This window comes from Sus scrofa, chromosome 3, assembly GCF_054392235.1.
Source record: "Sus scrofa isolate SSC_HxYL_T2T_F1_AM1 chromosome 3, Sscrofa_HxYL_maternal_Yorkshire_Landrace_v2.0, whole genome shotgun sequence".
NCBI classification, from domain to species: domain Eukaryota; kingdom Metazoa; phylum Chordata; class Mammalia; order Artiodactyla; family Suidae; genus Sus; species Sus scrofa.
Window position 1 is genome coordinate 26303805 of NC_139385.1, and position 25548 is coordinate 26329352.

General features: G+C 38.1%; 1 protein-coding gene across 1 annotated transcript; it reads right to left on the bottom strand.

Moving 5' to 3' along the window:
* Positions 1 to 16603: 16603 nt before the first annotated feature.
* LOC110258605 (olfactory receptor 6B1) lies at positions 16604 to 17539 on the bottom strand. The gene has a single exon (XM_021081896.2). It carries the CDS (start codon positions 17537 to 17539, stop codon positions 16604 to 16606), a length of 936 nt encoding a protein of 311 aa, XP_020937555.1.
* Positions 17540 to 25548: the final 8009 nt, after the last annotated feature.

The window sequence follows — 25548 nt, forward strand, 5'->3', positions numbered from 1 at the left end:
TCTCAGGTCGCCCATCTGAGTTGGGCTGCCATAGGGAAGAGCCTCTTAGGTTCTCAGTGACCCAAATAGCTGCCCCAGCCCCCAGGGGGTGCTGCACTCCTGAGGAACAGCTGCCCAACACTGCCAACCCCCTGCAAGAACCCCACAGCCTAAAACACCAGAGCAAGAACTGCCTGACTGAATGAAATCTGCTACCATCGTGGTGTGGACCTCCCAGTCCTGTCTGCCCTCAGGAAGTCCTCCTTTGCTTCAAAGAAACCCTGTTAGCCCCATCAACACTCCAGAAAAGCCACACTGCCTCAAAAAAGACTGACCAACAACGCCAGCTCTCAGGAAACATTCCATGGCAGTGACAAGGCAAACACTGCCCGATCACGGAGAGTACAACTCCCTCAGGAGAAAGAAAACAACAAGCAAGATGAAGAAGCTGAGAAACCACCCCCAGTCAAACCAACAGGAGAACTCACCTAAAACAGTCAGCAATGAAACAGATCTCTGCAGTCTCACAGACCTGGAGTTCAAAAGAGAAATAGTGAAAATACTGAAGGAATTAAGAGACGATGTGAACAGTAATGCAGACACCCTCAGAAAGGAACTAGAACATATAAGGAGGAGCCAAGAAAAACTAGAACATTCAATTGCAGAGATACAAACTGAACTAAGGGAAGTAAAAACCAGAAAGAATAATGCAGAAGAACAAATCAGTGATATGGAAGACAGAATAATGGAAATCACCCAATCAGGTCAGCAGACAGAAAACCAAATCAAAAAACAGGAAAGCAATATAAGAGACCTATGGGATAATATAAAGCGGGCCAATCTACGCATAATAGGAATTCCAGAAGGAGTAGAAAAAGATAAGGAGATGGAAAACATATTTGAAGAAATTATTGCTGGAAACGTTCCAAATCTAAAGGATACTGAGTTCAAGATACAGGAAGCACAGAGGCCCCCAAACAAATTAAAACCAAATAGACCCACGCCAAGACACATCATAATAAAAATGGCAAAGGATAGTGATAAAGAGAGGATCCTAAAGGCAGCAAGAGAAAAACAGAATGTTCCCTACAAGGGAACCCCCATAAGATTATCATCTGATTTCTCTACAGAAACACTACAGGCCAGGAGGGAATGGCAAGAGATATTTAAAGTGCTAAAAGGAAAAATATGCAACCTAGAATACTCTATCCAGCAAGAATATCATTTAAAATAGAAGGGGAAATAAAAATTTTTCCCAAAAAACAAAAACTAAAAGAATACAGCAACACAAAACTCAGGTTAAAGGAAATATTGAAAGGGCTTCTCTAAACCAAAAATAAAGGAAGGAAAGGGAAGAAAAAAGAAAAGAAAAAAAAGGGGAAGAGGAAGAACTCGGACTGAGGAAACCGCAATCAGAGAGCAGTCACTCAAATAAGCCAGCATACAGATTTAATCATGAACAGGCCTCAAACAAAATAAAATTAAAAAGAAAAAATAAAAAAGAGTCATCAAAACCATAAAATGTGGGCAAGGGATGTTAGGAAATAAATAACCCTTTTTGTTTGTTTGTTTGTTTGTATCTCTTCTTAATTTTAATATAGTAATGAAGTGTCTGAACTTACAGGACCATCAGGCTAAAACACACAATTATGGGAAGGGGTTAGCATACTTAAAAAACAGGGCAACCACAAGCCAAAACCAAATATTGCATTTGCAAAAAATGAAAAAAAAAAAAAACAATCAAGCAGATAATAACAGGAGACCATCCAACCAAAAAAAAAAAGGAAGAATGGAGAACCATAGAATCAACTGGAACATGAGGTTCAAATGGCAATAAATAATCATCTATCAATTATCACCTTAAATGTCAATGGGCTGAATGCCCCAATCAAAAGACACAGAGTGGCTGAGTGGATAAAAAGGCAAAAACCTTCAATATGCTGCCTGCAAGAAACTCACCTTAGGACAAAGTATACATATACATTGAAAGTGAACGGGTGGGGAAAAATATTTCACGCCAATAGACATGACAGAAAAGCAGGAGTCACAACGCTCATATCAGACAAAATAGTCTTTAAAACAAAAGACATAAAGAAAGACAAAGAAGGACGCTATTTAGTGATTAAGGGATCCATCCAAGGAGAGGATGTTACTATCATCAACATATATGCCTCAAATATAGGAGCACCCAGATATATACAACAAACATTAACAGACATAAAGGGAGATATTGATGAGAATACAATCATAGTAGGAGACCTTAATACCCCCCTCACAACAATGGACAGATCCTCTAGACAGAAAACCAGTAAAGCAACAGAGATCCTAAAGGAAACAATAGAAAAGTTAGACTTCATTGATCTCTTCAGGACACTACAGTCAAAAAAAGCAGAATACACATTCTTCTCAAATGCTCATGGAACATTCTCAAGAATCGACCACATATTGGGACACAAAGCTAACCTCAATAAATTTAGGAGCATAGACATTATCTCAAGTATCTTCTCTGAGCACACTGCCATGAAACTAGAAACCAACCATGGGAAAAGGAAAGAGAAAAAACCTACTACATGGAGACTAAACAACATGCTACTAAAAACCCAATGGGTCAATGAGGAAATCAAGAAGGAAATTAAAAACTACCTTGAAACAAATGATAAGGAAGACCCAACCTCTCAAAATCGATGGGATGCTGCGAAAGCAGTGCTCAGAGGGAAATTTTTAGCGATACAGGCCTTTCTCAAAAAAGAAGAAAGATCCCAAATTGACAACTTAACCCTCCACCTAAATGAATTAGAAAAAGAAGAACAAAAAAGTCCTAAAGTCAGCAGAAGGAAGGAAATTATAAAGATCAAAGAAGAAATCAATAAAATAGAGACTCAAAAAACCATAGAGAAAATTAATAAAACCAAGAGCTGGTTCTTTGAAAAGGTGAACAAAATTGACAAACCCCTGGCCAGACTCACTAAAAAGAGGAGAGAAAGAACCCAAATAACCAAAATTATACATGAAAAAGGAGAAATCCCAACAGATACAGCAGCAATACAAAAAAAAAAAAACATAAGAGAATACTATGAAGAACTATACGGCAACAAGTTTGACAATCTGGAAGAAATGGACAATTTTCTAGAATCTTACAGCCTGCCAAAACTGAATCAAGTAGAAACAGACCAACTGAACAGACCCATCACTAGAAATGAAATTGAAGAGGTCATAAAATCACTCCCTACAAATAAAAGTCCAGGACCGGATGGCTTCACAGGTGAATTTTACCAAACATATAAAGAGGAACTGGTGCCCATCCTCCTTAAACTCTTTCAAAAGGTTGAAGAAGAAGGAATACTCCCAAAGACATTCTATGATGCCACCATCACCCTCATTCCAAAACCAGACAGAGATACCACCAAAAAAGAAAACTATCGCCCAATATCATTGATGAATATAGATGCAAAATTCTCAGCAAAATCTTAGCCAACCGAATCCAACAACATATCAAAAAAATTATACACCATGACCAGGTGGGGTTCATCCCAGGTTCACAAGGATGGTTCAACATACGCAAATCAATCAGCATCATACACCACATTAACAAAAAAAAAAGTCAAAAATCATATGATCATCTCAACAGATGCAGAAAAGGCATTTGACAAAGTCCAACATCCATTCATGATCAAGACCCTCGCCAAAGTGGGTATAGAGGGAACATTCCTGAATGTAATCAAAGCCATTTATGATAAACTCACAGCAAATATAATACTCAATGGGGAAAAACTGAAAGCCTTCTCACTCAAATCTGGAACAAGACAGCGATGCCCACTCTCACCACTGCTCTTCAACATAGTTTTGGAAGTCCTAGCCACAGCAATTAGACAAACAAAAGAAATAAAAGACATCCATATAGGAAGAGAAGACATCAAACTGTCACTGTATGCAGACGACATGATACTATACCTAGAAAATCCTAAGGACTCAACCCCAAAACTACTTGAACTGATTCATAAAGTCAGCAAAGTAGCAGGATATAAGATTAACATTCAGAAGTCAGTCGCATTTCTGTATACCAGCAATGAAATATTAGGAAAGGAATACAAAAATACAATACCTTTTTAAATTGCACCTCACAAAATCAAATACCTTGGAATACACCTGGCCAAGGAGGTAAAGGACCTCTATGCTGAGAACTATAAAACTTGAATCAAAGAAATCAAAGAAGAGGTAAAGAAATGGAAAGATAGTCCATGTTCCTGGATTGGAAAAATCAATATTGTAAAAATGGCCATACTACCCAAAGCAATCTACAGATTCAATGCAATCCCTATCAAATGACCCAGGACATTTTTCACAGAACTAGAACAAACAATCCAAACATTTATATGGAACAACAAAAGACCCAGATTCGCCAAAGCAATCCTGAGAAACAAAAACGAAGCAGGAGGCATAACTCTCCCAGACTTCCAGAAATAATACAAAGCCACAGTCATCAAAACAGTGTGGTACTGGGATCAAAACAGACAGACAGACCAATGGAACAGAGGAGAGAACCCGGAAATAAACCCTGACACCTATGGTCAATTAATCTTTGACAAGGGAGGCAAGAACATAAAATGGGAAAAAGAAAGTCTATTCAGCAAGCATTGCTGGCAAACCTGGACAGCTGCATGCAAAGCAAGGAAACTAGAACACACCCTCACACCATGCACAAAAACAAACTCAAAATGGCTGAAAGACTTAAATAGAAGACAGGACACCATCAAACTCCTAGAAGAAAACATAGGCAAAACACTCTCTGACATCAACTTCATGAATATTTTCTCAGGTCAGTCTCCCAGAGCAATAGAAATTAGAGCAAAAATAAACCCATGGGACCTCATCAAACTGAAAAGCTTTTGCACAGCAAAGGCAACCCAAAAGAAAACAAAAAGACAACTTTCAGAATGGGAGAAAACAGTTTCAAATGATGCAACCGACAAGGGCCTAACCTCTAGAATATATAAGCAACTTATACAACCCAACAGCAAAAAAACCAATCAATCAATGGAAAAATGGGCAAAAGACCTGAATAGAATGTTCTGCAAGGAAGATATACAGATGGCCAGCAAACACACGAAAAAATGCTCAACATCGCTGATTATAAGAGAAATGCAAATCAAAACTCCCATGAGATCCCACCTCCCACCAGTCAGAATGGCCATCATTAATAAATCCACAAATAACAAGTGCTGGAGGGGCTGTGGAGAAAAGGGAACCCTCCTGCACTGCTGGTGGGAATGGAAACTGGTACAGCCACTCTGGAGAACAGTTTGGAGATACCTTAGAAATCTATACATAGAACTTCCATATGACTCCGCAATCCCACTCTTGGGCATCTATCCGGACAAAACTCTACTTCAAAGAGACACGTGCACCCGCATGTTCATTGAAGCGCTATTCACAATAGCCAGGACATGGAAACAACCCAAATGTCCATCGACAGATGATTGGATTTGGAAGATGTAGTATATATACACAATGGGATACTACTCAGCCATAAGAAAGAATGACATAATGCCATTTGCAGCAACATGGATGGAACTAGAGACTCTCATCCTGAGTGAAATGAGCCAGAAAGACAAAGACAAATACCATATGATATCACTTATAACTGGAATCTAATACCCAGCACAAATGAACATCTCCACAGAAAATTAAATCATCGACTTGGAGAACAGACTTGTGGCTGCCTGATGGGAGAGGGAGGGAGTGGGAGGGATCGGGGGCTTGGTCTTATCAGACACAACTTAGAATAGATATACAAGGAGATCCTGCTGAATAGCATTGAGAACTTTGTCTAGATACTCATGTTGCAACAGAAAAAAAGGGTGGGGAAAAAATGTATACATGTAAGGATAAGTTTATCCCCTTGCTGTACAGTGGGAAAAGAAAAAAAAAGAAAAAAAGAAAAAAAAGAAAAAAACATGTACCCGCATGTTCCTTGCAGCACACTTCACAATAGTCAAGACATGGAAACAACCCAAATGTCCATCAACAGATGATTGGATTAGGAAGATATGTTATATATACACAATGGAATACTACTCAGCCATAAAAAAGAATGACATAATGCCATTTGCAGCAACATGGATGGAACTAGAGACTCTCATCCTGCGTGAAATGAGTCAGAAAGAGCAAGACAAATACCATATGCTATCACTTATGTTTGTAATCTAATATAAGGCACAAGTGAATCTTTCCACAGAAAATTAAATCATCGACTTGGAGAATAGACTTGTGGTTGCTGGGGGAGAGAGGAATGGGATGGATTGGGAGCTTGGTGTTAATACATGCAAACTATTGCCTTTGGCATGGATTAGCAATGTGATCCTTCTGTGTAGCACTTGATACACTTTTTCTTAAATTAATCTTTATATTGTAGAATATCCAAGCATCTGTTGAGCTATTAAAAACAATGTTACAAAAAAAGTGTGATCATCTCAAAATATGCAGAAAAAGATTTTGACAAAATTCAACATCCATTTCAGATAAAAGCTCTCCAGAAAGTAGGCATAGAGGGAAACTTCCTCAAAATTTAATAAAGGCCATATATGGCAAACCCACAGCTTACATCATTCTCAATGGTGAAAAACTAAAAGCACTTCTGCGAAGATCGGGAACAAGGATGTCCTCTTTTACTACTGTTATTCAATATAGTTTTGGAAGTTCTTGCTATGGATTTCATAGAAGAAAGAGAAATAAAATGAATCCAAATTGGAAAGAAAAATAAAATTATCACTGCAGATGATATGATACTATACCTAGAAAATCTTATAGAGGCTTACCAGAAAATGTTAGAGCTCACCAATGAATTTGGTAAAGTTGCAAGATACAAAATTAATACATAGAAATTGACTCTATTTTCTGTATACTAACAATGAAAGAAAAGAAAGAGAAATTAGGGAAAACATGCCATTTATTATCGCATCAAAAAAATTATTTAGGAATAAAACTCCCTAAAGAGGCAAAAGACCTATACTCTGAAAATAATCAGATGCTGATGAAAGAATTCAAGGATGACACAAACAAATGGAAAGATATACCATGCTCCTGGATTGGAAGAATCAATATTGTCAAGATGACTATACTACCCAAGTGAATCTACAGATTCAATGCAATAGCAATCAAATTACCAAGGACATTCTTCACAAAACTAAATTTTTTTTTAAATTTGGAAGCAAAAAAGCCCCAGAATGGCCAAAGCCAAGCCAACCTTAAAAAAAAAAAAAAACTGGAGTTGGAAGAATAAAGCTCCCTGACTTCAGACTATACTACAAAGTCACAGTCATCAAAAAAGTATGATACTGACACAAAAACAGAAATGTATATCAGGATAGAAAACTCAGAAATAAACCCAAGAAACTATGGTCAAATAATCTGACAAAGGAGGGCAATAATATACAATGGAGGAAAGACAGTCTCTTCAATAAGTGATGCTGGGAAAACTGGACAACTATATGTAAAAGAATGAAATTAGAACATTCTATAACCACATACACAGAAATAAAGTCAAAATGGATCAAATACCTAAATGTAAGGCAAGATAGTATAAAATTCCTAGGTGAAAACATAGGCATAACCCTCTTTAACAGAAATCACAGCAACATCTTGTTTGATCAAACTCTTAGAATAATGACAATAAAAACAAAAATAAACCAATGGGAACAAATTAAACTCACAAGCTTTTTCATAGCAAAGAATACCATCAAAAAATGAAAAGACGACCCACAGAATGGGAGATAATCTCTGCAAATGATGTAGCACATAAGGGCCTAATCTCCAAAATATACAAACAACTCATAGAACTGAGTCACTATGCTGTACAGAAGAAATTGGCACAAAAGTGAAAATCAACTATACTCTAATAAAAATAAAATTTAAAAAAGAGTGAGATTCTGCCATTAGCAACTATGTGGATGAACCCAGAGAGTATTATGATTAGTGAAATAAACCAAAGACAAATATACTGTATTATGACTTATATGTAGAATCTAAAAAATAAAATGAATAAATTACATAAAAAATAGAGACAAACAGATATAGAGAATAAACTAGTGGCTACTTGTAGGGAGAGGAATGGGGAAAAGGCAAAATAGGGAAATGGGACTGAGATAAAGCTTCTATGTATAAAATAAATAAATGACAAGTATAGATTGTACAGTACAAGGGAATATACCTATTATTTTATAATAACTTTAAATGGAGTATAATCTATAAAAATATTAAACCACTATATTGTACATCTTAAACTAATAGAGTATTGTAAATCAACTATCCTTCAGTTAAAATGTTATATTTGTTCACAAAAAGTCTTCAAGATCTCATTTACATATGAAATCTAAAGTCATCAAATGCATTAGAAGCAGAGAGTAGAATGGTTATTGACAGGACTGATGGAGGGGAAAATGGGGATTGTCAAATGGTGCAAAGTTTCAATTATGCAAGAAAAATAGGTTCCAAAGATCTACTACACAGCATAGTGCATGAGCTAAAAATAGTGTGCTAAACAATTTTTAAGAGGATATATCTATGCTAAGTGCTCTTATTGCAAAATAAAAATAATTAATAATAATAACAAAAATAAAGGTGGTGGGATGAAAGTTTTTGAGAGTTATGAAGGAATTAAAAATTATTAATTTGAACATACTGAGTTTTAGAAGCTGCTGACATAACAGCTTCTGCCACCATAAATCCAGGTTGTTTTTTTTTCTGCTCATCACCTGCAGCAATCCCCATTTTTGTTTTTGCATTTTTATGTTTGCTGAGGGGTTAAAAAGCCCCAAATATGTTGAGTAAGCATTATGGTTGTGACCATATAAAGAAAATAGCCAGGGTTTTTTAAGTCTCTTAGTAATAGCTACAAAATTATGTACATTTTTTATATTCTTCTCTTAAAGAAAGTTTTCAAGATATTTAGAGTAATACAGGGAAAATACCCTGCATAATGCCAGGAAACTTCTGAGTTCTTTTCCATTTTCTCAGAAGCACAAACCCTCCCTTAATTCAGTTCAGTTTAGGTTAATAATGTTAATCAAGCATCAACAATCTTTCAGGGGCTGTTATACTCTAGGGATGCAAAGATGGAGACAAGTTCCTGATCCTTTGAGATCAGAAAAGAGATTACAGCTAGTTGTGCCTCCTACAGGAAGGAAAGGAACTACTTGATAAGTTTCCTGACAAGGTGCTGCCTAAATAGAATTAGAAGGAAAAAATGGTACAATCACAACTGGAGATGGAAGAATTTATTAAGCTCAAGAATTAGTCTGAATAAGACAGGCATGCTGTATTTTATAAACTACAGGAGTTTGAGAACATAAAGTTCTCTGCAGGAATATCAGTCACTGATGCTGGAAAAGCAGGTGCTGAGCCAGTAAACATGGGAAGGAACACATCAGAGAGTTTTGTGACCAAGCTAAGAAACCTTATCTTTGCAGATGGTGAAGAAAAACACTGAAGCATGTTAAAGAGGGGTGTGGCAGGAGAACAGTAACATTTTAATTTAGGGAGGAATTATTTTATCTTGAAAACAAGCATACAACATTCATTAAAGAGGAAAAAAAGTAGAAGATAATGAGGTAAGTAAAAAAGAAAGAGGATCAGAGGAAGGAGGAAGAGACACAAAAAGCTTTCACTGCATCCATTCCTAGACAAAAATCTCTATTTTGTATTTATACTCCAGATGTTTTTCTTTTTAGATTATTTTTGGCCACATCAGCTCAGCCCAACATGGGGACATTTCAGTGTCTTGGTCTAATGATGAATCAAATGGGAAGCACTCCAAATGTCAAGAATGTTTTATGTAGAATAATAATATCTTCTTTGCTCTCAATTTGGAGTCCTACTGTTACCATGACAACCTTCACAGCAAAAGGCAAAGTTGATGAAGTTTTCCTGATCTAGAAGACTTGCCTCACTGTTTCCTGCTTCAGATTTTTTAATATCAAATAAACCAAAGCCAGCCTTCATGTAATACATTATAAATATTAATTTACCTAAATGTTATACTTCAGTATAACATGTTTACACTAGGTATACACTTATGGGGTCATAACCATCCCAATCCATAGAGGCTTCTTGACCTCAGAAGAATCTGACTGTGAACAAAAGGGAAAAAGGAAAACCATATTTTATCATTCATTTTTATTCTGTCTTGATCTCAGATCACTAGTACAGGATGTGTGAAAGAGGTTAAAGAAAGAGCTGTTTCAGTTCTCTTGATGTCTACTGGCCTATTAAACCTCCATTTGATTAATATTTGACCCATAAACTCTCTTCTCTGCCTTCTGAAAATTACTATATGCTTCCTTTCTTTATCTATTCCCATAGAAGTACACATAGGCCATGTATTCATGTGTTTTATGGGATCATATTTTACCTCATTTTTGTTATTACATATTGGTAAACTATTTTGTACCCTATAATATACAATGAGCCACTTTCCAGGTAATTTTTTTAGCTACAACATTTTTCATCATAAGGATTTTTTACTCTATCCAATTCTTTTTTCTTTTTTCTTTTTAGGGCAGCACTTGTGGCATATGGAAATTCCTAGGCTAGGTGTTGCCACAGCTCTGGCTATAGCCACAGCCACAATTCTGAATCCAAGCTGAATGTGCCACCTACACCACAGCTCATGGAAACATCAGATCCTTAACTCACTGAGCAAGGCCAGGAATTGAACCCTCATCTTCATGGATACTAGTCAGATTTGTTTCCACTGCTCCAAATTGGGAATTCCAATTCTATTTTTAACATGTTGGAGTGTTCTTTTTTCAGTTTTTTTCTGTTATAAAAACACGGCAATGAGCATTCCATTAATTATTTCCACATATATGAATTTTCTTAATATAAATGTCTAATTTGGAATTATTACACTACAAGTTTTACTTTACTCCCAGTTTTATTAGCCTTCTTCATGGAACATGGAGTTACTGTATACATATTGAGTACAGGAGTGCAGTACTACAAGCTCCTCTACTCAGTATGTGTTTTGCTACAAAAATTTGCCCCCAGTAAAAATAATCCTTTATAGAATATTTACTCTGCACTGGGAACTAAATAATTTTACCTTTAATTATTTTCAAAACAATGTAATGGGGTAGGTACAGTCCTTAGCTTAATTTTACAACTGAGGAAGCTGAGGCACAGAAAAGTTAAACCGGCCCAAAATTACACAGTTAGGTCTAGCTTCAAAGTATGTAGTGTGGCCCCAGAGCCTGTGCTTTTCAGTCACTATACTATATTTGTCATGACTGGCTACTTCTTATAATTCAGGTTTGTGTAAAATGTTATCTCTTCTTAGGCCTTCCTAGACCACATTCCTAAAGTATTCCCTGCCACATGCTGCAGATTCACCACTTTCCTTGTCATGCTGCAGTGCCCTGAATCTAGTTGAATCTATTTTCTTTCTTTCTTTCTTTCTTTCTTTCTTTCTTTCTTTCTTTCTTTCTTTCTTTCTTTCTTTCTTTCGAGCTTCACCCATGGCATATGGGTATTCCCAGGATATGGGTTGAATTGGAGCTGTGGTTGCCCTATACCATGGCCACAGCAATGCAGGATATGAGCCACATCTCTGACCCATACCACAGCTCACAGAAGTGCCAGATTCTTAACCCACTAATGGAGGCCAGGGATTGAACCCACATTCTCCTGGATACCAGGGATCCCATTGAATGCCAATGGGAAGTCCTACATCTAGTTTCTGATAAATATTTAATAAATACCTGCTAAAATTAAGTTAGCCTCTGAGTTAGAAGCAGAAAGAAAGACAAAAGAAATTGTTCCAACTGCACTGAGAAACAGAACTTTAGGTACTGAGCCAGGAAAAGAATACCAAAGTAAGATTACAGTATTAGATATAAACCTAATACATGTTTCACAGTTCAATAAACCAAATTAGCTGTAGTTCAAATTTTCTACCTAGGCTGTAAAATTGTGACACATTTTAAATGCCTGCAGGATAACTGATAATTATATAGGGCTCTAAATTCTGCAATTTCATCATCTGTTGTAAATTGTAGCCAAATATATAGCAACATGACCAAAGAATGCCACATTGGAATCAAATAGACTCAAGAGAAAAAATTTGGCATAATATTAAAAAGTTAAGAAATTGATGTTTTGCCTTTTTCCAAGTTTGAGACATTAAAAATAAAAAGAATACTATTCATCCATAAAAAAGAACAAAATAATGCCATTTGCAGCAACATGGATGGAACTAGAGATCCCCATCCTGAGTGAGGTAAGTCTGAAAGAGATAGAAAAATACCATATGATATCACTTAAATCTGGAATCTAATATATGGCATGAAGGAACCTTTCCACAGAAAAGAAAATCATGGACTTGGAGAATAGACATGTGGTTACCAAGAGGGAAGGGGAGGGAGTGGGAGGGCCTGGAAGTTTGGGGTAAATAGATGCAGAATATTGCCTTGGGGATGGATTATAAATGGGATCCTTCTGTGTAGCATGGGGAACTCTGTCTAGTCACTTATGATGGAACATGTAATGTGAGAAAAAAGAATGTATACATGTAAGTGTAACTGGGTCACCATGCTGTATAGTCAAAAAAATATATACACATAAATAAAAGATAAAAAATAAAAATATTTTTCCTGGTTTATTGATAATTATTTACATATGGCATTAAGTTGAAAGTATAGCTTGTGATGATTTAATTTATTTAAAAATATATATTGATTTACAGAAAAAAGAACTATATGTTCATATACAGAGGTGATTGCTTATTGTCTTGTCATCTTGTACCCGGAGTCAAGGTAATACCTTGGAGAATTGGATTGTTTCCATTTAGCAGTAGTGGAAGGTGGGGGAGGATTTTTTTTTTTGGTAAGCATTATCATTTTAGAAAATTTACCTTAGAGAATAAAGTATGTGGGGGTTCTAAGCAACTCAACCCACAGTTGTGTGTTGGGTCTTTGTGATTTTGAGAAACCAAGATCATACTACTCCCTTCTCTTGGTAAGAAAAATCCCAGTTTCTTCTGTCTGCAATGGTTTTTGCCCAAGCAATCATATCTTGCTCCCTCAGTTTCTTCACATATGCACTCCAATGTCACTTTCTCAGTGAGGGTTTCTGTAATCTCCTATTTAAACTTTCATATCTCCATCAGCACTTTCTAGGAGTCTTCCATGATTTCTTTCCCCATAGGACTATTCCACATGAATTGGTAGTCATACTTATTTCCAGGGCTACCAGAGCAAATTACAACAAATTTGATGTATAACACTACAGATTTATTTTCTTAAAATTGTGAATGTCAGAAGTCCAAAAGCAGGTGTCAGAAGGACTGTGTCTCCTTTGAAAGCTCTAGAGCAGAATCTTTCCTTGCCTTTTCCAGTTTGTGGTGTCTTCAAACTGTCCTTATATTATGGCATCATAAATCCAGTCTCTACTTCCATCTAACTTCACAGGGCCTTTCTTCTCCCCTTCTCTCTTTTAAAGGAACATGTCATTGGATATAGCGGCCATTCAGATAATCCAGGATGATCTTATTTCAAGATCCTTAACTTTATTACATTTGATAGACTCCTTTTCCCAAATAAGTTTACAATCACAAGTTCCAAGGTGAATATATGGACATATCTTTTGGGGAACCACCATTCAATCCACCACACTTAGTATGTATTCTATATGTACAAATACATTTTCTACTATCTGTTCCTACCTACAAGGGTGACAAGTTTTTGAGTTTTATTTTTATTGTATCCTTACCCCTTAACATAGTGCCTAATAGATAGCAGGCCCTCAATAAATATTAGCTAAATAAAGTAATATGATAACAAAATATACTTCATGTGTAATTAATATATTTTTATTTGATTTGATGAATTTCCTTATGAGTTTGATTGGTGATAACTAAATTCTGAGCAGTCTCAGAGTAAACTGCTAAAACTGAATACCGGAATTTATATTATTGTTACATAAACCCAATCAGGCTGGCTCAAAGCTTGTAACTTGTTTTATGCATTTCACCTTACAAATAGCTCTCTTCTGTGTACATTTATTCATTACACTACTACAAAATGTTTTCTCTCTAATGAGGTTGATTCCTACACTGGTCTAATGTGTACATTCTACTTTACTGAGACCATACATTTGGATATTTGAGTCCCATCAGCTCTTTAAAACACAGTAGAATTTGTAAAGAAATTCTGCTTCCACACTCATCCTTATCCAGACACTATGAGAAATTATAAAGGAAAAAAATACCCTTATATCATGGAATCCCCCAGCTGATGCACATGAAACTCAGGTAGTGTGGAATGGTTTCAGGTACTCTGGACAGGTCAGATAGTTTTCCCAGTTAGTTTCCTCAAGTAAACTAAGTAAACTCTAACAAGTTTCAGCTTGCTTATATCTCACTCTGGTCCATATCTTTAATAGTCAAGATCTTCTGTATCATGTCAGTTGATTTTCACACAAGTGAAGGCAGATAAAACTTTATTATTCATATTTTATGTATGAAGAATCAGTTTCAGAGAGCTTAAATGGTTTTAAACTCAAAAAATAAAAATATATCTGGGATTAAACTCAGATTTTCAGAACGAGTTTGTTGTTTTCATCCCTCATTTATTGTTTCCTGATAAAGATATCTTTGCCTGTTTTTCAGTGCACACAATTCTTAGCCCTGTATGACTGTGCCATTATGTTTTTACTCACCTACATTATCTCAGAAAATAATTATTTGTCTTTATATAATTGGGTTTTATTATTATTATTATTATTATTATTATTATTTGTCTTTTTATGGCCATACCTGTGGCATGTGGAGGTTCTCAGGCTAGGAGTTGAATCAGAGCTACAACTGACAGCCACAGCAACACCAGATTCAAGCTGAGTCTGACCTACAACACAGCTCATGGCAACAACAAATCCTTAGCCCAGTGAACAAGGCCAGGGATTGAACAGGCATTGTCATAATTACTAGTCAGGTTTGTTATGGTTGAACCATGATGGGAATTCCATATGTTTGTGTTTTAAATGGAAATACACTTAAAACCATTTCTCTATGTATCAAGAGATCAAAATGCATTCTAGGAGCAAACATTAAATCATTTCCATTATGAGAATAATTTCCATCTGTCTCTTTATTGTCTAAAGTGAGGTATGTTTGCATTTTACCTTGTTTCTTTTATTTACTGAGGGCTATACTTCATGGGTCCATTTTTTATCTTATTAGTAGTTCTCTAGATATAGTCATTGATGGTTCCAACCATAGGTCTGCACAACAGGCTTCCTCACTCAGCTTGCAGAGGAAACATATTTTCTCTCCGAGGAGATCCCATGAATGAAGAAAAGACTTGGGCTCAGAATCAGCTTTTGACCACTTCTCTGCACTAACTGTGATTATTTACTTCCTTCTGTTCTGTAAGTTTGTAAAACATGGTAAAGAATTCCACCTAATGTCTCTTCAAAAGAAAGAGAAATCATTTTTAAAAGTATTGTTTGTGAATGATGATGCAAATTATAAGAGTCATTCTATTTTAAAGTGATCTAATGGAAGATTTAAATTCCTACTGATATTGGCATGTTATATTGAATACAGTTTAAAGTATAGCTCCTTTTCCATTGTTAAAACTATGAACCAAGTGTAGGCATAACTATGTACCCTTCTACAACTATGTGGGCTCACTTGATTGAAAAGGTAAGGTGTATATGGGCAGGTGTCAGAATGACAAGTAGGAGAATTGAGTCACTGTGGGCATAGGATGAAAATCTGTCAGTTCCTGACATTGGGCTAGTTATTTGTATATGAGGTGAGAGAGTGAAGGCCAGGGGAAGTAAAAGAAAACTGAAGAAAAGTGAGAGATACTGATATCAGAAGAAAAGAGGGCTGATTAGGGCACATTTCCTTTAGCAAATAACATATTTGATGATATTTATTTATTTATCATTGATTTCATGCTCACCCACTGGAGGACACAAATATGTTGTGACATCTAGAAGTGAAATATGAAATTCAGTACAAAACAACAATATGAGTTCTAGCAGAAGACAAAATAAAATTGTAAAATTCACAGTTCATTCACAGATAACAGAAAGCAGTCCAGCAGAAATTTATTCAGTATACAGAAATAGGCACTTACAAAAAAATTGCTGAAATCCCTAGAGGAATAGTCTCTAGCCTTTGCCAGCAAGATTAACTACAGACAAAATATCCAGAATGGGACTGTTAAAAAAGCTGATAACTCTGCCTCAGTCAGAAATCTGAGAGGTCAGAAAGCCATCACCAAATCTGTTTCTCCAGGGGTTTTAATGCTTGATAGATCCTAAAATAGCTAATAAAATTCTGCCATCCCTTTTTCCCACTTAACTCAGGAATTTACTCACAGTCTTGGAAACCCCATTTGGATCATAAACAATGAGAACTCTCAATTCAAGGGATATGACCTTAGAACTCAAACACATGCATAGATGCAGACCTCAGGACACAAGAAAGAGCTGTGGTTGATGTGGACGTGGTGATGTCACATTAACACAAGTAATATCCAGCTGAGGCCTTGAAGGAGAAAGGATGGAGGACAGAATAGCAGGCACAAAATCAAATCACTTCTTTCTAATCAATTGTAACAGACTAGTCAGAGTGGATGGACTGGCAACAGGCCAGTTTCTTCAGAGCCTCTTTGACCTCTCGGTTCCTTAGGCAATAAATGAAAGGGTTGAGAGCTGGTGTGACAATGGCATAGAAGATAGAAATTACTTTGTTCATGTTGAAGGTATGTATGGCTCGGGGCCGGGCATACATAAATATGGTAGCTGAATAAAAGATGGTGACAACCACAAGGTGGGAGGCACAAGTAGAAAATGCCTTCTTCTTCCCTGTGGGCATGCGTAGAATGGTGGCCAGAATGCATCCATAGGATAGGACAGTGATTGAAAGGGGGAAGAGGAAGATGATCAATGCCAGAACAAAGTCCACCAACTCAGCTATGGACATGTCCTTGCAGGAGAGGTTAAGTACTGGAGAGATGTCACAGAAGAAATGATTGATCACATTGGGGCCACAGAAGCTGAGCTGAGAAATGAAGTAGATCTTAGCCAAGGAGATTCCAAAGCCAATGATCCAGGAACCAAGAACCAGGCGGAAGCAGATCCCATGGCTCATAGATGTGGTATAGTGGAGTGGGAGGCAGATGGCCACATAACGGTCATAGGCCATGGCAGCAAGAAGCACACATTCTGTGCACATGAGTGCAATGAAGAAGTAAAGTTGTATCATACAGTGAGTGAAGGAGATGCTGTTTCTCATGGACCAGAAACTGAACAGCAATTTGGGTACAGTCACAGAGATGTACCAGGTCTCCAGAAAGGACAGGTTGGCCAGGAAGAAGTACATAGGCTTGTGTAAGGGCCGACTCCACTGAACTGACAGAATGATGATCATGTTTTCAGCCACTGTCAGAATATAGGCTCCAAAGAACAAAAGGAACACTGCTACACGCATACCCCAGGGCCCCGGGAAACCCACCAGAATGAACATGGTGACTCGAGTTTGGTTTTCTACTTCCATGTTGAAAACACAAGGCTGAACTCTTCTTGGAGAAAAAAAGCACTTGGTCAGATTCCATGGTCTATTTAGAACCTTCCTTCTTTTACCTTCTCTGACTAGCAATAATAGTAACAGATACAATTTTTAATACAATATTATAAGCTAGACCATACATGGGGTACATTAAGTTCTTATATAACCTCTTTACATATGCCTTTAATACCCATCTTAGTTATGAATAAACTGAGTTTTGGAGAGGTATTAAGTAACTTATCACATTTCCACTGGTAGCAGGTCAGAATTCACATTCAAGTCTAAGTCTAAACATCATGCTTTATCTAATACTTTGCACTTATTCTTCATAACCACATCCAAACTCAACAGTGTCAGATCTCAATGTTCCCTGTTTTCATTGCCAATTCCAAAATTAACACCCAACTTTTCTGACCTATCATCCACCAAGGTCTCTGGAAATTCTACATTCACAACACATTTATCTCTCACCTACCATTAAATTTTTCCCTCCACCAACCGTGGAGATACAGGGAAGCTGTAACTGTGAGGAATGTGAGAAGGTGAGATGAGGAGAGCTAGGCTTTTCCATATTAAAAAAAAACTGGTCCTCAGTCAAGTACCAAGTTTGCCCATAAATTACTAAATGACATTGAAATCTTATCCTTTCTGAAACCCAATTTCCTCTTTTGCAAATGTGAATATGAATATTTACTTAGTTTTGACAATATGGATTAAATGAAATAATATAAATAAAACTTTCTATTAACTCTAAATGACAGTAACTGTGGCAGGGCTCTGACCCCATATTAGGGCATGGAAATGTGGGGACAGGCTAACACGAGTGAAGGGATTAAAAGAAGAGTGGTGAGCAGACAGACATGGACAGATTTAAGTCCTTGGGGATGGGATGAGAGTCTCTGGGAGGAGATGTTTTAAAAAAGTAAACAATAGGAAATACATAATAAAAATTGAGACATTTTCTTTGAATGTTAAAAAACAGAACATGATACTCATGTGATTGGGGAAGGTCTCTTTCACCTCTGATGGGGGACATTTAGGCAGAGAAGGATGTCAGAGCTCTGGCCCTTTGAAGAGCTGAAAGAACTACACTGAGATTAGGACACCTGTGCTGTGATGGTTTAGGGGGGAGCAGAGGAATAAGTGGGAAATGTGGTGGAAATGTGCCAGAATGTGCAAGACCACATAGGTCATAATAGGGAATCTGAATAATGGACTAAATACAATGAGAAGTGAGTGATAGGATTAAGCTGAATAGGGGAATGATGTGATTTAGGCTTGGAAAGGTAACTCTGTAATTGCAAAGGACTCTATGGCAGCAAGAGTGAAAGCTGTGAGATTGTTGCAAGCTATTCAGAGAAGGTGACAGTAACCTTGAAAATGTGGTTTCAGAGAGTTACTGTTGTTGCTCAGCAGATAGCAAATCTGACTGATATCTATGAGGATGTGGGTTAAATGCATGTCCTCACTCAGTGGGTTAAGGATCTAGTATTGCTGTGAGCTCTGGTGTAGGCCAGCAGCAGTAGATCTGATTCAACCCCTAGTCTGGGAACTTCCATATTCCCAGGGCTGTTGGGTGTGGCCCTAAAAAGCAAAAAAAATAAAAATAAAATAAAAAGTAAAAGTTGTTTTGGAGATGTGGGTGGATTACATCTTAGAAGAGTTTTAATGGTAATTGATAGATTAAATATAGGAGGGAAGGGAAGGGAGAAATTGAGGTGGAATATCAGATATATGGCTTATTATAGGGAAACACTGACATCTACTCTCCAGAAAACATGAGATGTTCACAAACATTTTGCTCATAGTTGAAGAGATGGAAATGGCCAAGAATTTAGTGGGGTTTTGTTCTGATTAGTTTTAACCTGAAGCCTGAACAATCAGTCTGGAATATTCCCTAGTAACAATTTATTGAATATTACCTGGTGCTGGGAAATTTGCTAAGTGTATTTTCAAATATCCCATTTAACATATAAGACAATACTAAGATTGTTTAGGTATTGTCACTAATTTTACAGAGGACATTGTACTTTAGACAAATTAACTAACATTTCCAAATTAGAGATTGATGAAATCAGAACCATAGTAAAGCCAAGTCCTGTATGATTACAATGACATGACCTTAACCACTAGGCTGTCTCACGTACAGATGAGGAATATCAGATTTTGTACTCAACCCAACATTTTAATATTTAAAATGTCTGATGATTTTAGGAAATGTTCTATAATCATACTGAAATTCCAGTATAGGCACAGGCTACTAGACATAAGCCCATGCTTTTAGAAATAACAATATGACACAGATACACACTCAATGACACATGTAAAACAGAAATTAATATAGAGAAATGCTTGGTAAATGCATCAAAGAAATAATCATTCAACTGAGTCTTACAATATAAATAAGTTACAGGATGAGGTATTTTAGGCAGAATCAGAATCTGAGTGAACAAATGCAGAGAGACATGAAATAGCCTGGCACTTTCAGGGAAGCAACTCATTTAAAAATTTGTTCTCTGAATGGGCAAATTACAAGTTAATGAATAAATAGAAGAGAGCAAGGGAGGGAGGAAGGGGACAAGAGAGAGAGTTTTTTTCTCTCTTTTTAAAAACCCTTTTTGGAGGAAATGTAAAAAAAGAGGGAGAGATAAAATTGTGTTAAAGACACAATCATGGATAAATTTGTAAGAAATACTAAGGCATTTAAGAATTACCCTGTATATAGACAATAAGTAATCATTGGCTGCTTTCAAATAGCTGATAACATCCTCACATTTCACCCTGGTTTGTATTTGGATGGGTCAGGGTTGCCAAAGCCAAGATTAAGACACTAGTTGGAATACACTCTTACAGCAGTCACTTAAACACAAATAAGAGAAAAATCACAATGCATGTTAACGGAACAAAGATAAACATATTTAGACATACCTGTTCACAAGTTATACCAGTAACTTTGCACTCCTAGAGGAAACTCAACAACAACAAAATTTTCCTATTTCTCATCAACTAAATGAAGAGTGTATGGGCACTAATAAATGTATATGAATAGAAGGAATTGGTCATATATACATATTAACAGCTATATGATATATGAATATGTACTGCTTTACCATAAAATTTGAAGAACCTTTTACTCATTGTAGTTTTGATGTGAATACAGCATACTCAAACTCATTATCCCTCATAGCAGATTTTTACCATTAATCTAAAGTCAAAATTTTCCATTCTTGCACCTACTATATAAGAAGCTTAATTCTGTCTGGATTCTGCACAAGTACAGATTCCAAGTAGTTCATATTTGATCAAAACATAATCTCCTTCCCTATCATGACAACAGCAGTTTTTATAACTACCATCACAAGTGGAAGATGCAGCAGCCTGCAGCACAGGGGTGTCAGAGAGCATGGTAGGGATCTGCAGGTTCTGATCAGAAACTGAGGTTCTTATTCTTGACCATACACTAAGAGATGCCTCTCAAAATAGTAGAGGGGATGTGTTCCCCCTTCTCACTCTATATCTGGCCATTCTGAGAATTAAAAAGAGGCGATTACTACCCTGACCAACTGCTTGAGATTGAACTTTGCTGGGAGGGAGAAGCATGACAACAGAATTAAACATTCAGGATTTAAACATGCTGTGCCATATAAACACAAAACAGAGCTGCCTGCATAGTTAGAAAGTGATGCTCTGAGATGGAATACTTACCTTGGCTCAGCAGCCTCTGATGGAGTGGAGTATGAAAAGAAATTCATCACTGATTCTAAACATGAAGTAGAAAAAAAAGAGTCAGTTATTGAATAGATGTGAGGAAACAATACTCTAAATCTACAAGGAGTGAATAGGCACACATTACCCAACTGCTTCCAAACTGATACCTAAGACTAGATGGCAGGTGAGCCATAGGCATTAGAAACATATTGGTGCCTGTTGTGGTGCCAGGAGTACTCTCCCAGCACCATGGGGCCAGATCATTCATTGCCTTCCTGGAAGAAGCTGCAGTGGCCTTAGGCCCTCCAAGCTGTGAAGATCTTTGGATTATGAGAGCTTTATATGGGCTCAAGACTTGCCCTATATTTTTGCAAACACCCAGGAGAAAAGCACTTGGATGATGGCTGTTCAGGTCTCTTGTGGTAGCTATGAGAATTTTCCATTTCCCTACTGGGCCATCTTAACTATTTTATGCAATATTAGTTGCAAGGGGGGAAAATCCACTTATGGATACATGATTTGAAAAGAACATTTGAATTTATTCTACATGAAGAGGAAAAAAATATGACTTTTAAATCTACAGAATTTTCATTATTATTCAATCTTCAGTTTCTTGAAACAGGACAATAGTATTGTCCTAGGAAACATTAATATCAAAAGCATATTGCGAGAGAAGACAAGATGGCCGAGGAGTAGGGGGACACGCTCACCCTCTCCCACAAACACAACAAAAAAAGCACATCTACAGAATAAATGACTCGCACAGAACAGCAACCAATCACTGGCAGAGGAACCTAAACTCCAATAACGGCAAGAAGTTCGTGACATTACTGGGCAGAACGGGAGAAAAGAGGAGAGTGAGAGAAGGTGAATCAGAGCGGGACGGGCACTCTCGAAAGGGAACTGTGGAGGAGAAAGGGATCCCGCACCCTGGAAAGTCACCTACACGGGGGAAAGATCAAATGAACCGGAGGAATCTCCAGATGCAGAGAAGAGTGTAGCAGTAAGGTGGAGTACGAAATAGCCGATCAAGAACTGAACAGACCATCTGAACTATGGGCACAGTCACCAAAAATTGAGATGCCTGGGTGGGGGCTGGGCACTGAATCCTCGGCTCCAGAGGATAGTCCCCGGGCTGGGGGGCAGGGCGGAGCGGAAACTGCTTGGGAGGTCTAGAAACCATTTGACGGGGCAGAAAATGCCTGGGAAACTAGAAAACAAAGCTGTAGCAGAGGAAGGGAGCAATACTCTAGGGGCGGGGAAGTGGAAAGCCGCCTCAGAGGGAACCTGGGAGAAGAGCCTGGTCTGCGCCCCTGCTGGGGAGGGGAGAGAAGAAGGGGTGGGTCCACATAGAATACCCCCCACGCGACAGCAAGCTTACAGGCCGGCTAGCTAGCTGAAAGCTGTGCTTCCCAGTGCATCCCCTCCCCCCACCCCCACCACCCCCTACGCTCTCGCCAAACCTGGGGCTGCCTGCCATCCAGGAGGGCTGGCCTCAACAATTGCCTGAAGCCTACCACTGCAGGGGCTGTCCCTGCACAGGCCTGCTTGCCCTTTGGAGGGGCTACACTTCCGCAAAGCAGCAACAAACACCACCAGACCCCAAGAAAAGGCCTGCAGCCCAGAAGAGCTAGAACAAGCCTAGCCAGGCTGTGAAAAGATCTGCCTAATTCTCGGACGGTTTTTCTGAGTTGGGCTGCCGCGGGGAGGAGCCTCTTGGATTTCCAACAGCCCTGCTACTCGCCCAAGCCCCCAGGGGGTGCCAAGCCCTAGAGGATCAGCTGCATAGGACTGAGAGCTCCAGGCAGGACCCCTGTAGCCCAGAAAAGCTGCAACAAGCCTGGCCGAGTCGGGAAAAGATCTCAGATGATCTTTCTGAGTCGGGCTACCCTGGGGAGGAGCCTCTTGGGTTTCCAGAGGCCCTGCTACCTGCCAAAGCCCCCAGGGGATGCTTAGACCTAGTGGATCAGCTGCATAGGACTACCAGCTCCAGGCAGGACCCCCTGCAGCCCAGAAAACCTTGGCCGAGCAGGGAAAAGATCGCAGACGGTCTTTCTGAGTCGGGCTGCCCTGGGGAGGAGCCTCTAGGGTTTCCAGAGGCCTTGCTACCAGCACAAGCCCCCAGGGGATGACCCACTCCCACGGAATAGCTGCTCAGCACCACCATCCCCCTGGAAGAGCCCCTGCAGCCCAGAAATGCTAGAACAAGCTTGGACAGACTGTGAAAAGATCCGCCTACATTCTCAGGCTGTCCTTCTGAGTGGGGCTGACATAGGGAAGAGCCTCTTAGGTTCTCAGTGACCCAAATAGCTGCTCCAGCCCCCAGGGGGTGCTGCACTCCTGAGGAACAGCTGCCCAACACCGCCAACCCCCTGCAAGAACCCCACAGCCTAAAAACACCAGAGCAAGAACTGCCTGACCAAGTGAAATCTGCTACCATCGTGGTGTGGACCTCCCAGTCCTGTATGCCCTCAGGAAGTCCTCCTTTGCTTCAAAGAAACACTGTTAGCCCCATCAACACTCCAGAAAAACCACACTGCCTCAAAAAAGATTGACCAACAACGCCAGCCCTCAGGAAATATTCCACGGCAGTGACAAGGCAAACACTGCCCGATCATGGAGAGTACAACTCCCTCAGGAGAAAGAAAACAACAAGCAAGATGAAGAAGCTGAGAAACCACCCCCAGTCAAACCAACAGGAGAACTCACCTAAAACAGTCAACAATGAAACAGATCTCTGCAGTCTCACAGACCTGGAGTTCAAAAGAGAAATAGTGAAAATACTGAAGGAATTAAGAGACGATGTGAACAGTAATGCAGACACCCTCAGAAAGGAACTAGAACATATAAGGAGGAGCCAAGAAAAACTAGAACATTCATTTGCAGAGATGCAAACTGAACTAAGGGCAGTAAAAACCAGAAAGAATAATGCAGAAGAACAAATCAGTGATATGGAAGAGAGAATAATGGCAATCACCCAATCAAGTCAGCAGACAGAAAACCAAATCAAAAAACAGGAAAGCAATATAAGAGACCTATGGGATAATATAAAGCGGGCCAATCTATGCATAATAGGAATTCCAGAAGGAGTAGAAAAAGATATGGGATGGAAAATATATTTGAACAAATTATCGCTGGAAACTTCCCAAATCTAAAGGATACTGGGTTCAAGATACAAGAAGCACAGAGGGCCCCAAACAAACTGAACCCAAACAGACCCACACCAAGACACATCATAATAAAAACGGCAAAAGTTAGTGATAAAGAGAGGATCCTAAAGGCAGCAAGAGAAAAACAGAATGTTCCCTACAAGGGAAAGCCCATAAGATTATCATCTGATTTCTCTACAGAAACACTACAGGCCAGGAGGGAATGGCAAGAGATATTTAAAGTGCTAAAAGGAAAAATATGCAACCTAGAATACTCTATCCAGCAAGAATATCATTTAAAATAGAAGGGGAAATAAAAATTTTTTCCAACAAACAAAAACTAAAAGAATACAGCAACACAAAGCCCAGGTTAAAAGAAATACTGAAAGGGCTTCTCTAAACCAAAAAGAAAGGAAGGAAAGGGAAGAAAAAAGAAAAGAAAAAAAAAAAAAGAAGAAGAGGAAGAACTAGGACTGAGGAAACCGCAATCAGAGAGCAGTCACTCAAATAAGCCAGCATACAGATTTAATCATGAACAGGCCTCAAACAAAATAAAATTAAAAAGAAAAAATAAAAAAGAGTCATCAAAACCATAAAATGTGGGCAAGGAATGTTAGGAAATAAATAACCCTTTTTGTTTGTTTGTTTGTATCTCTTCTTAATTTTAATATAGTAATGAAGTGTTTGAACTTACAGGACCATCAGGCTAAAATACACAATTATGGGAAGGGGTTAGCATACTTAAAAAACAGGGCAACCACAAGCCAAAACCAAATATTGCATTTGCAAAAAATGAAAAAAAAAAACAATCAAGCAGATAATAACAGGAGACCATCCAACCAAAAAAAAAAAAAAAAAAAAGGAAGAATGGAGAACCATAGAATCAACTGGAACACGAGGTTCAAATGGCAATAAATAATCATCTATCAATTATCACCTTAAATGTCAATGGACTGAATGCCCCAATCAAAAGACACAGAGTGGCTGAGTGGATAAAAAGCAAAAACCTTCAATATGCTGCCTGCAAGAAACTCACCTTAGGACAAAGTATACATATACATTGAAAGTGAAGGGGTGGGAAAAAATATTTCATTCAATAGACATGATAAGAAAGCAGGAGTTGCAATACTCATATCAGAT

Excerpts from the sequence above, each read along its gene's own strand:
- LOC110258605 (XM_021081896.2), bottom strand. The coding sequence starts at position 17,539 with ATGGAAGTAGAAAACCAAACTCGAGTCACCATGTTCATTCTGGTGGGT.